The 13192-nt window shown below is 50.6% G+C and overlaps 1 protein-coding gene across 1 annotated transcript in view; it reads right to left on the bottom strand.

Annotated features, from left to right (window-relative positions):
* The window catches only part of NLRP12 (NLR family pyrin domain containing 12), a 31550-nt gene extending 18577 nt beyond the window's left edge, over nt 1-12973 (bottom strand). The window contains 4 exon segments of the mRNA XM_064580611.1: nt 2566-4267; nt 7029-7109; nt 12692-12814; nt 12817-12973. Coding sequence (XP_064436681.1) covers nt 2566-4267; nt 7029-7109; nt 12692-12814; nt 12817-12973 — 2063 coding nt within the window.
* Between the last annotated feature and the right edge of the window lie 219 nt (nt 12974-13192).

The following is a 13192-nucleotide window of genomic DNA, read 5'->3' on the forward strand; positions in this document are numbered from 1 at the left end:
GGGCAGGGGCATTATTCCACCCCCCACTCTAGCCTTGGCGAGCATTTGCATTTATAATTACCACTTAGGAGAGAATAGAAAGTATATATATTGGTCTCTGCCTCTGGTTCCTGGCACAGAGCCCCTAATACTTTTGTGATTTCCTAAGTGGTAAGGGCACTAGGACCATCTCATTCTAATATGTGGTCTTTGACCCCATCCCTGACCCAGGGCTCCTAAATCCTTTGGACTTTTTGGGTGATAGGAGAAGCTTTTGTTCTCATGAGGTGACTTGGGGTGAGCTTCTGGGTGGGGCTGGTGACCAGAAAGACCAAGCTATAATTAGAAGCTTTGCACTTTCTGGGGAATTTTGGGAGATATGTAATTTTGGAATCTCTAAAATCTTTATGACAGTCCCTCTGAATCAGCCTGGGATGGAGAACGGGCTGAACCACACGGCACAGGGTATGACATGCGGCCAGTAGGGCCTCCTGATTTACTTCCAGTTACACAGTCTGTCTTAAAACCTACGTTTAGAGGCGCCTGGGTGGCTCAGAACACACTACCCCAAGAGGTGGTGGCACCTCAGATGTCTTGAGCTGAAGGAGTCTGAGAAAGAGGCAGAGGCAGGAGGGTCACTGACCCCCTACCCCACCACCATCTGGCCCTTCTTCCCTGAGAGCGGATCAATCTCCGTCGTGAAGGGTCTCCTCCCTGTACCAGAAGGAAGAGGGGCGTGCTGATCACCAGAGAGTGAATTTCGGGCCAAGAAGTCTATATAAACAACCTTGTTACTTCGTCACCTTGCACTGCCCCCCAGCCCAAAGCCCTTTGTCTTGTCAATTCTTTTCTTTTTTCTTTTAAGTAAGCTCTACACCCAATGGGCTCAAACTTATGACCCCAAGTCCAAGAGTCACATGTTCCACTGACTGAGCCAGGCGCACCCCTAATTGCAAAGATCTTTCATTTTATTTATTTATGTTTAAAGATTTTATTTATTTTAGAGAGGGCACACCCAAGCAAGTGCATGTGAAGTGGGGGAGGGGCAGAGGGAGAGGGAGACAAGAAGTCGCCCCACAGAGCGGGGAGCCCCACGCAGGGCTCGATCCCAGGACCCTGAGATCATGACCCAAGCCGAAATCAAGAGTCGGACGCTTAACTGACTGAGCCACCCAGGAGCCCCTAATTTCAGAGATCCTTTAATGTAGCTTTCTATGTAGTGACATGATAAAGCTGATTGGAAATTCAGCCTGACGTGTCCTCAGATGGCCTGTCAATTCTTTCCAAGTTGATTGTTTTTTATCCGAATGAATGAGAGCTTCCTGCTGTGGTGCAAGCTCCCAAGCACATGTGAAAATTCAATAAACTGTGTCTGCTTTTCTCCTGTGAATCTGTCATATGTCAGTTTAGTTCTTAGGCCCAGCCAGAGACCCAAAGAGAGAAGAAGAGAATTTTCCACCCCTACAGCTCCAAGACAAACCTGCACAAACACATCAGCCATTAGTTCCCCCCATATTTCTGCCTTCCCACAATTAACCTCCGGAGAAACTCAGTGTCCTTTTCCTTTGTCTTGCCACTTCTCTAAAAATGTATTGTTCTTGTGTTAGGACGCTATAAAAGCCCAGGTTCTAACCAGCCCTTTGAGTTACTCATCTCTGGGGACTCCCAGGTGTAAGTGAGGACGAATTAATTCACTTTTTTTTTTTATGCCCAATGTGGTGCTTGAACTCATGACCCTGAGATTAAAAGTCACATGCTCTACTGACTGAACCACCCAGAACTAATAAACATCTAATAACATCTTTGCTTTTCTCTGTTAATCTGTCTTTTGTCTGTTTAATTTACAGGCCTCCATACAAGACCTAAGAGGGTAGAAGGAAAAAGGATGATTTCCCTCCTCTGTTTTACTTACATTCAAATCTTTGTGTCTAAGATTACTCCTTGGGGAACCCAAACCAACACAAGGTCTTAGCCAAAAAGCCAAAAGAGTCACTTCTTCCGAGCTTCCTTCTTCCATCCCCCAGCCCTCCAGATCACTTTCTCTTAACACCACCCTATTTTATTGTCCTTATAATGCTTCTCTCCATCTGAAACTACCTGAATGATCTTTTTTTTTTGCTTGTTTGCCTGTTTCTTTATTTACTGTTCATTGTCTCTCTCCCTTCCCATTAGGATGTCTGGGTTGGCGGGGGCACTGTTGGCTTACTCACACTGCCTGCACCTGATAGAAAAACACCCTGGATAATATTTGTCGGTTGGATACGCTGTCCTGGACTGGGGCCCCAATTTAGTCCAAATGGGTACTGTTTAAGATAGGACACTAACCTGGACACTGTTGACATTGGGGGGCCAGACCATCCTCTGTGGTGGGGGCCGTCCTGGGCACTCTGGGGTGTCTTTGCAGCATCCCTGGCCTGCATCCCCCAAATGCCACAGCAACCCCCTACCTCCTCTAGTTGTGACGACCCAACATTTCTCCAGATATTGCCAAGTATCTCCTGGGGTGGCGACAACATCAACCCCAGTTGAGGACACCAACGCGGTTGAGAGCAAGAACTTGGAGAGTGAGCCCCACCGAGTACTTACGACTGTGCCGGCAGCGTCTGGGGCCCCGAAGCCCATCTCCCCCCATCGTCCTCGTCCATGCTGTAGGCAGCCCCGTGCAAATGCAGCACCAGGGTGCTCCTGCAGTTCTTCACACAAAAGGAGGAAATCACGTGCTCCATCTTGGTGGCCATGTTGCTGACCACGACCACTTGGTAGTGGCTCAGGGCCTGTTGGATAAAATCCTCCTCCTGGATCTCGTACAGACAGCTGAAGAGCTCCAGGGAGCCCTGCTGCAGAGTAGAGCCCTCGCTCTGAGCTTTGCTTTGGATCCACCGCAGTAGCTCTACCTTGATGTGAGGCGAGACTTTCCAGCAAAGACTCTTCTCCAGGTAGCTTCTCATCTCCTCATTCAGGAGTCCAAACAGGAAACGGACGGTAAGGGCCAAGAAGCTCCGTTCTGAAAACCCGTACTCAGCCAGCAGCCTTGTCGCGGTCTGCTCTGGGCCGGACCCACCCTCCCCGGGATCCAGGAGATAGTACATGGCAGCGAAGAATTCCTGGAAGCTCAGGTGGATGAAGCTGTAGAACTTTTCACAGTTGATATCCTTCTGGAAGATGTTCATGTTGAGGAAGGAAGATACGTCTGCCCCATCTAGGCCATGCTTCCGGAGGTCCTGCTCCTCAAACAGGATCTTCTGATTCCAGAGGCCGTCTGCTGCCAAGGAGCACAGCCCTCTCTGGTTGGGTGGGGGCTGGAGGGTTGGGCTCCCCGGCTTGGGCTGCATCAGACTCAGGAGGTACAGCATGTACACCGCTGTGGTGGTCTTGGATGTCTGCCTTGGGAGCCCCCCATCCTCCAGCTGCTGCTTGAGGCAGGTGCAAACGACCCAGCACACCATGGGGACGAAGCACAAAGTGAAGAGGGGCTCGTTGTCCCTCACGAAATGGAAGACTTGGTCAGCCTGCTCCACGTTGTGGAAATACTTGTAGAAGTACTCCTTCCTTTCTGCCTCAGAGAAGCCCAGGATCGCCACATGCCTGGGGTGCTCCAGCCAGCGGTGGAGCTTCTCCAAAGCGGTGGGCCTGGTGGTGATGAGCACCGACAGCTCGGGCAGCAGCTTCTTCCGAATCAGGCTGCAAAGGAGAAGCTCTGTGGGCCGTTTCCCCTCCCAACAGAGGCACCAGGGGCCCTGAGGGTCGTGGAAAGAGGGTTTTAGCTCATCAAAGCCATCAATAATGAATAGGAGGCGCTCAGGCACTCGGACAAGCTCCTGGAGGGGCACGCTGGGCTCAGGCCAGCAGCTGGAGATGAGGTCTTGGGCGCTCTGCTCGGTGGTGCTCTGGTTCATCTCCCTGCAGTTGATGTAGAAGACGTAATCAAACCTGTCCTGGAAGAGCCTCCCGTCGGCCCAGTCCAGCATCACCTTGTGGGCCACCATGGACTTGCCCATCCCCGCTGCTCCCTGCAGGACCACAGTGCGTGGCGGCTCGGGGCGCTCCTCGTCGGGCTCAAAGAGGGTCTCCATCTGGATGAAGCTGGCCTGGTGTCCCACGGTTCTCGCCTGTCCCCAGCCAGTGTCCAAAAGCTTCTGCTGGGCCCACATGGGGTTTGAGTGTTCCTTCACCAGGAGGAGACGGGTGTATCTGTGGCTGAGGTTGACGCACTCCCCTAGGCACGCATTGCGGTCTTCCATCAGCCGGAACTTCCTGCGGACATAGTCCCTGTAGGCTTCCCGGGGATCTAATGGGCAGGAATGAGGGGTGCGTGGGACACTCATCAGCAACCGTTCACGGACTCATGAGTTAAAGCAAACCACAGTCTAGTGCCTACTTGTTCTGCAATATCCATGGGACGGTTTTCTGGATGGAGCCTGGGAACCTTGGTACTTCTCTATCAAGATCTCCCCTTTACTTGGGAAGCAGAGGCGCTAACATGGGAACTATCCTTACAGACTATTCTATCCTTGCTACTCAAACGGTGGTCCACGCCCAGGAGCTGATGGAAGACCACAAGGGCACCTAAGGCACGCGTCAATCTCAGCCACCGGTTCGCTCGGGTCCTCCCGGTGAAGAGACACTGAAATCCCCTGTGGGCTCACAAGGAGCTGGTGGGAAATGCAAACGTGAGCCTCACTCCCCCACCTGCTGGATCAGAAACTGCATTTCTAACAAGACTGCTGCGTGATTTGCATGCACGTTTCAGTTTGAGAAGGCAGGGCTGCCCCCTTTGAAAAAAGGCAGATTCGTATCTGCACCAGAGAACTTACCTGTTCTGTAAGTTCCGTGCTTAAAGTCTCTTTGGGAAATCAACTTGGTATGGAAGTGAATGCGTAACCTAGAACAGGGGTGCTCAGCAGGGTGATGGGGTCCCCCCTAGGGGATTTCTGGCACAGTCTGGAGATATTTTGGGCCGCAGCAACTAGGGAATGGGGGGCGGACAGGCTCCTGCCATCTGGTGGGTGGAGGCCAGGGATGCTGCTCAACATCCTACGGTGCCCAGGATACCCCACACCAGAGAATGATCCAGCCCAAACTGCTAGTGGTGCCCAGGCGGGGGAACCCTGGTCCAGATAATAATGTATCCTTTTATATTTGGATGTCACCAGAGGCCCATACTGTCTGCCCAAAGGAAGGTAAACAAGAGATCTAAATGTGATCCCAGGACTCTCTCGAAAGGAATGCGTGTACTCATATTTTTAACTGTAGTAAGATATACACAACCTAAAATTTAGCATTTTTACTTAAAAAGTGTTTGATGGACTCAATGACATTACGTGCATTTGCAAACTTGTGCAATCATCACCACTATGCATTTCCAGAACTTTCCCATCATGCTCAACAGAAACTCTGTGCCTATTAAACGCTAACTCCTCATTCCTCCCTCTACCCCAGCCCCTGGCGACCACTTGTTGTCTCATGAATATGACTACTTTAGGTATCTCATATAAGTGAAATCACACAGTCTCTTTTTGTGTTGGCTCATTTGACTTAGCATAATGCTTTCTTTTTTTTTTTTTTTAAGATTTTATTTATTTATTTGAGAGAGAGAGAATGAGAGAGAGCACATGAGAGGGGGGAAGGTCAGAGGGAGAAGCAGACTCCCCGCTGAGCAGGGAGCCTGATGCGGGACTCGATCCCGGGACTCCAGGATCATGACCTGAGCCGAAGGCAGTCGCTCAACCAACTGAGCCACCCAGGCACCCGCATAATGCTTTCAAAGTATATCCATGCTGTAGCAAGTATCAGAATATCATTCCTTTTTAAGTCTGAATAATATTCCATTGTATGCATATGGTATACATGTATATGGAATAGATACATATATATATACACCATATTTTGTTTATCCATTCATCTGTTGATAAAGTCATTTTATTAGCTCCCTTAATGTGTATTAATAAATATTAATACTTCTAGATTCATAAATACACACCAATTGTCCTTCTCTTTTGTCAACAGTGATTCTATTTCATGTAGAAAACATTTTTCAATTGAACAAAGATAATTGTGACAGTAATGTTCGGATTCTGTAAAAGTCTTAGTCTTTTCCTGTAGAGAAAGTGTTCTTATTTTGAGACACAGAGAACATTAGGAAAATAGAAAAGCTTAAAATAAGGATGAGAACAAAGATGGAGTTACAATATTTGGCCATGTGCTATGCCCAGTGCATTAAGGAGCCTTGAAAAGTGTCCAGAATCATTGGTGTTATTGTTGATGGTGCTGTCTGTCCCGCAACCCATTCTCATTTGTTCCTTGCCAACAATCCTGATTTTATTAAGGTAATGGTGCTGATCCCTTGGTTCCAGTGAATGCTGTCCCTTCACAAGCCCGGGAGGATGAATGTTGGCTAAACCAGTAGTGAGCAATCTCATTGCCTGTTGCCAGTGGCTAGTCTGGGAATGTGCCCCAGTCCCCACCAAGGGGGGGAGGGGGATGACCACTGGGAAGGGGGAAGCGCATTGAAAGGATTTTATTCCTGAATAAAACGATACCCTGTCGAGGAAGAAAACCTCTGTCTCTCTTTTCTCCCCTGCTTGGAATTGACTTGCATGGTTTGGTTGCCACCCTGCAACATGAGGTGACAAGTCTCAGGACAAATGAACCAGTAAGAAGTTGGGGCTTTGATGGTGTTTTTTTTTTTTTAAGATTTTATTTATTTATTTGACAGAGAGAGACACAGTGAGAGAGAGCGCACAAGCAGGCAGAGGGAGAGGGAGAAGCAGGCTCCCCACTGAGCAGGGAGCCTGATGCGGAGCTCGGTCCCAAGACCCTGGGATCATGACCTGAGCCCAAGGCAGACGCTTAACCGACTGAGCCACCCAGGTGCCCCTACGGTGTTGTTGATCTACTACATCAACTCTGCAACCACCCAGCCCAAGATTTCTTATTATATGCAAACATTAAATAAATGTCTTTTTTTTTTTTTTTGCTTGATCTACTGTGTCGGGTAGTCTGATTCATGTGGCTTGTGCATTCTACAAGCTACATGGCTCATAGCTCACCTCTTCTTGGAGGTCCAGGAAAGACTTCCAGAGAACATGCTGACTGGCTTCCCAGTGAGGATGGGCCACCAGGCGGAGTATCTGGAAGAGACATTTTAGGAGATCAGCTAGTATTTTTCTGGCTAGCTCGCTATAATATTAGCTACTGTGCATGCCTGAAACAAATATAACTCATATGTCAATTTAAAAATATTAGTTACTATTACATCAAACTGTCTACATGATAATTCTCTGCCCACCCACACCCCGAATGTTTGGCAGTCACCTCACATGCACTGTTGAAAACACTTGTGCTTCGTAACCCACTCTCCTTCCTGGGTGCACATCATGGTGATTGGCACCTCCATCCATCCAACAAATCCCCTCAGGCAGGAAGTTGTGAGTCAGCTTGGATTCCCTCCCTCTCCTTCAGTCCTTGGCCATGTCTCATCCATCCATGCATGCACCCACCTACCCATCCATCAATCCATCCATCCATCCATCCAACAAATATACATATATTGGGCACCAATGTTATCCAGGCATTTTGCTAGCATTGGATACACAGCAATAAACAAGGGCTCTGCTCCATGGACCTTACATTCTAGCGGTGTGGGGAGTTGAGTACATCAAAAACGAACACTTCAGGCACCTGGGTGGCTCAGGCAGTTAAGCACCTCACTTTGGCTCAGGTCATGATCTAGGGGTCCTGGGATCCAGACCCAGGTTAGCTGCTCTGGGCTCAGCGGGGAGTCTGCTTCTCCCTCTCCCTCTGCCCCTCCCCCTGCTCATGCTCTGTCTCTCCCTCAAATAAATGAATAAAATCTTTTTTTTTTAAGATTTTATTTATTTATTTGAGAGAGAGAGAGAGAATGAAAGACAGAGAGCACGAGAGGGAGGAGGGTCAGAGGGAGAAGCAGACTCTCTGCCGAGCAGGGAGCCCGATGCGGGACTCGATCCGGGGACTCCAGGATCATGACCTGAGCCGAAGGCAGTCGCTTAACCAACTGAGCCACCCAGGTGCCCTGAATAAAATCTTTAAAAAAATTTTACAAATAAGCACTTCATATAACTTCGGATAATGATGAAAGTTGTTATCTACAATTAAACAAGGGTACATAACAGAGTGATTGAAAGTAGTATTTTGGTTTAGGTGGCCAGGAAAGGCTTTTCTGTGGATGTATTGTAAGATCAAAAATTGCCAATGTTTCCTGGGCATCTTTGAGCCTCACTGGACCCCAAAATGTGAGCCTAAGTGTGAGTTCTGGTGCTCTGGCCAGGTATGCGCTCACCTAGTGGGGCAGCCTCCCCACTTGACTAGTTTTCCTAGCAGAAGTTGACCAGCTGCCCCCCACCTCATCCCCTATCTCCTAGACCCAGTCCACCTCACCTGGTGGCCCTCATTCTCGAAAGTTCCAGTTCCCTGCGGGCCCATGAAATCATTCAAACAAGTCAATCTCATCCTTTTTTCAGGAATCACAAAGCACCCCATGCTCCTGTGTCTACAAAGCCTGCCTCGCACAGCCCCTGCGGGTTCACTGTATTCCTGAGTGCAGCCCTGTGAGACCTGCGTGGTGCATGGGGTCTCCTCCCCTGGGCTGTGAGTGCATGTGACTGTTGTCAGTCTCATCTGTCCTGGGTTTGGTGTCATGTGTCCAGCTATCCAAAACCATTTAGGGAGGGCTATCCCTCCTCCATCAATGGGGTGAATAGGGGGGTAATCAGAACACGGTATAAGACACTTAATCCAAGATCCAAATGGCAAGGGGCCAGATATATGAGCAAAGTTGTTCTAAGCAGGAAACATAAAACAAAAAACAAAAAACACAGCAAGGGTAAAAGTCCTGGGGAAGAACACAATGACACAAGAGAGGAATGAAGTTGGAGTGGAATGAGCTTCAGGGTAAGTGCTGGGTGGGTTTGGAGAGACAGGCTCAGCCAGATCTTGTGGGAGCAGGTTGAGGAGTTTGGATTACATTCTGTTCACAACAGAGGCCTTTGGAGGATTCAAAACAAGGGAGGGGAATGATTTAATCAATGGTTGTAAAGATTATTGTGCCTGCTGAGTGGGGAAAGCCTGTAAGAAGCCGTGGGGGATGGGGGTGGGGTGGGAAGCAAAGCCCAGCTAGGGGCAGTTAGCCAAGTGCAAGGTGGGTTACCCACTGGGTGGCAGCAGAGTGGGAGGCAATGCTTGGAGCTGGAAGTACTGGGATTTGCCCCAAACCGGATGTGTGAGGTTGTAGGAAACAAGGACTTGAGGTGATGCGCAGGGAAAACTAATCACAAATGACAGAAATCAGACTTCACGCTCATTAGGATGGCTGCTTTAAACAAATATAACAGAGGGCTAGCATTGCTGCTCAACGGGTGGATTGTGCAGCTCCTTAGCCCAGGGCAATGAGTTTGAGCCCCACCTGGGGCACAGAGATTACTCTTTTTAAAAAATGGGGGGGGAAAAAAAGACACAAAAATCTAGAGATAGGTGTTGGTGGGGATGTGGGAAAATTGGAAACCTCGTGCACTGTGGTAGAATGTAAAATGGGGCAGCCACGATGGAAAACTATGCATTCCTTAAAATATTAAAATAGAATTACCATTTGATCCAGCAATTTCATTTCTGAGTACACACTCAGAATAATTGAAAGCAGAGTCTAGAAGAGATATTTGTACACCCATGTTAACAACAGCGTTATTTACAATAACCAAAAGGTAAGAGCAACCCAAGGGCTCATCAAGAGATGAATGAATTAAATGAATTAAAATGTAATGTGTGTGTGTGTGTGTGTGTATTCCACACGATGGAATATTATTCAGCCTTAAAAAGGAAGAAAACTCGGACACATGCTATAACATGGATGAATCTTGAAACTATTATGCTGGGTGAAATAAGACAGTCACAAAAAGAATCCACTTCTATGACATATCTAGAAGAGTCCAATTCATTTATAATAATTTTGTTATGTGTATTTTACCACAATTAAAAAAAAAAGCGGGCGCCTGGGTGGCTCAGTCAGTAAAGCGTCTGCCTTCGGCTCAGGTCATGATCCCAGGGTCCTGGGATTGAGTCTCATGTCGGGCTCCCTGCTCAGTGGGGGGTCTGCTTCTCCCTCTCCCTCTGCCAGCCGCTCTGCCTACTTGTGCTCTCTCTATCTCTCTGTCAAATAAACAAAATCTTTAAAAATAAATAAATAAAATAAAATAAAATAAAATAAAATAAGGCAATCAGTGAATATTACAGCTGACAAAGACATCAGAGATATTTTTTTGGTTTTTTGGTTTTTTTTTTTAAGATTTTATTTATTCATTTGAGACACCCAGAGATACAGAGAGAGAGCACGAGCAGGGGGAGAGGCATGGGGAGTGGCAGAGGCAGAGGGAGAAGCAGGCTCCCTGCTGAGCCAGGAGCCCGATGTGCGGCTCGATCCCAGGACCCTAGGATCATGACCTGAGCCAAAGGCAGCCGCCTAACTGACTGAGCCACCCAGGTGCCCCCAGAGATTTTTTTTTAGAAAGAAGTCATCCTACCTCTTTTTTTTTTTTTTTTTAAAGATGTTATTTATTTATTTGACAGAGAGACACAGCGAGAGAGGGAACACCAGCAGGGGGAGTGGGAGAGAGAGAAGCAGGCTTCCCGCGGAGCAGGGAGCCCGATGCGGGGCTCGATCCCAGGACCCTGGGATCATGACCTGAGCTGAAGGCAGACGCTTAACAACTGAGCCACCCAGGCGCCCCCCCAGAGATGTTTTAGCTTAGTATTTTCTGAAGTGTGCCATGAACACCACCCACATCCAAATGCAGATTCCTGTTGCCCCTAACCTGCTGGTCTTGGATTCTACCTTCCCAGCAGGGTGTCTGGATGATTCCCACGCACATTAACATGCGAGAACCCCTGAACTAATCCAGTCCCTTTTGTCTTACTGATGAGGCAACAGAGGCCCAGAGAGGTACACCGATTTTCCAGCACCACACAGCTGGAAATAAGCTAAGCTTCAGACCATGGGGCTGCCTTTCGACACGGTCTGGAAAAGGATGCTTGCCAAAGTCATCAGTTGTGATGCTGGGGAGAGGTTTAGGTGCAGTGGGAGAAGGGGGGGCACTTCATACTTGTATATTATTTGAATTTCCTATAAGGAGTATGTAGAACTTCTATAAGTAGAACAATTATATGAGATCATAAGTGAATACATTTATCCTTTTTTCTTTATTGCTGATAGCGCTTTCATTTTCATAGGTGTCCTTGAGTAAAGATGGAATGTCTCACACTCCCGCAGTCCGAGGCCTCTGCAATGTTCTCCAACGATGGAGACAGGGAGAGAAGGAGCCACCTGAGACCGGATCTGAGGAGGCCTCTTGTCATCACGCCTCACCAGCTCAAGAGAGTCTGCCGCTAAATTTCTATGAATTACAAGCCAGTGGGCATCACATTGGGAACTTCAAATCAGCCCTCCGGGGAGTATTTACACCAGGCAGAGTAGCAAATTCTACAAAGCAGGGTCTCTGTTTTCTCATCCGCGCCACCCTCAACAGCAGCTGGTATCCGCTGCGCGCCGCCTGAAACCCTCTGCGGGTTTTAACCCAGGAGCTCTCGTCTGGGGGCAAATCGTGTTTTTCTGAGCCTCAGTTTCCTTATCTCTATAACAGGGGTGATCATAACAATATCTCTCACACAGCACTGAAAGCACAGAGTGCGTCTTTGTGCACCGTGGAAAGTGCGGAGCGCGCGTCCCTGTGCACCGTGGAAAGCGCGGAGCGCGTCCCTGTGCACCGTGGAAAACGCGGAGCGCGCGTCCTTGTACACCGTGGAAAGCGCGGAGCGCGCGTCCCTGTGCACCGTGGAAAGCGGAGCGCGCGTCCCTGTGCACCGTGGAAAGCACGGAGCGCGTCCTTGTGCGCCGTGGAAAGCACGGACGCGTCCTTGTGCACCGTGGAAAGCGCGGAGCGCGCGTCCCTGTGCACCGTGGAAAGCGGAGCGCGCGTCCTTGTGCGCCGTGGAAAGCACGGAGCGCGTCCTTGTGCGCCGTGGAAAGCGCGGAGCGCGCGTCCTTGTGCACCGTGGAAAGCACGGAGCGCGTCCTTGTGCGCCGTGGAAAGCGCGGAGCGCACGTCCTTGTGCACCGTGGAAAGCACGGAGCGCGTCCTTGTGCACCGTGGAAAGCGCGGAGCGCACGTCCTTGTGCACCGTGGAAAGCACGGAGCGCGTCCTTGTGCACCGTGGAAAGCGCGGAGCGCGCGTCCCTGTGCACCGTGGAAAGCGGAGCGCGCGTCCTTGTGCACCGTGGAAAGCACGGAGCGCGTCCTTGTGCGCCGTGGAAAGCGCGGAGCGCGCGTCCTTGTGCACCGTGGAAAGCACGGACGCGTGTTATGGGAGGGAGTGGGTGTTGGCAGCACCCGGATTATCTCATAGGACAGGAGATACAGTAAGAGAAATCCGGGCGCTGCAGAAGCCAGCCGGGGTGGTTGAGGGCCAGGGGCAGGCCCGGGGGGTGGGGGGAGGAAAGAACCCGCGCACGAGATAGTGCCTCCTGGGTTCTGATGGCGAAGCAGGGGTTTTCCGGGCAGAGCGAGGGCGTCGCGGGCAGAACGCAGCGCGAGCAAGGCCAAGGGCAGAAGCGAGAGCCGGGTCTCGTGCGCGCGGCGACTGTCGCTGGCGGAAGGGCCCCCGGCGGGGCCTGCGGCGTCCTTACCCCTCACCGGGTCCTCCCTCTGTCCTCTCTCCCACAGGTCCCGTCGGTTGATGCGCTGGAAGAGGCCCAGCGCCAGCGGCCAGGCGGCGTCCGGCCCGCAGTGCACCACCAGCAGCTGCGCGTGTCAAGCGGCCCGGCCGCCTCCAGCCGCCCCCAGGGGATCCTGCCCGCCTCCACCTCGGTGCCCAGGTACAGCTTGCATTTCTTCAGCTCCACGGCCTCCAGTTCTTCCAGGTAGGCCGAGAGGCGACAGAGGCCGTCGCTGACCGGGGCTCGGGGCATGGGGGTGTCGTGCCCCGCGAAGGGCAGAAGCCGGAGCCCAGCGTGAGCGATGCCAGCACGCCCACCGTCTGCCGCTCCTCAGGCCGGGCTGCAGGAGCGAGAGAGCCAAGTCCTAGTGTTGAAATAGAGCCCCCTCCCCCCCCCCCCCCCGCCACCCGCAGGGGACGCCTGCCCTGCCCCACGACGCACCAGTGGGGTTCCCTTCCAAGAAGAGGAACT

Source organism: Mirounga angustirostris, unplaced genomic scaffold, assembly GCF_029215605.1.
Source record: "Mirounga angustirostris isolate CCGP_5_RB_7025 unplaced genomic scaffold, mMirAng1.0.hap1 SCAF_16, whole genome shotgun sequence".
Classification (NCBI taxonomy): Eukaryota; Metazoa; Chordata; class Mammalia; order Carnivora; family Phocidae; genus Mirounga; species Mirounga angustirostris.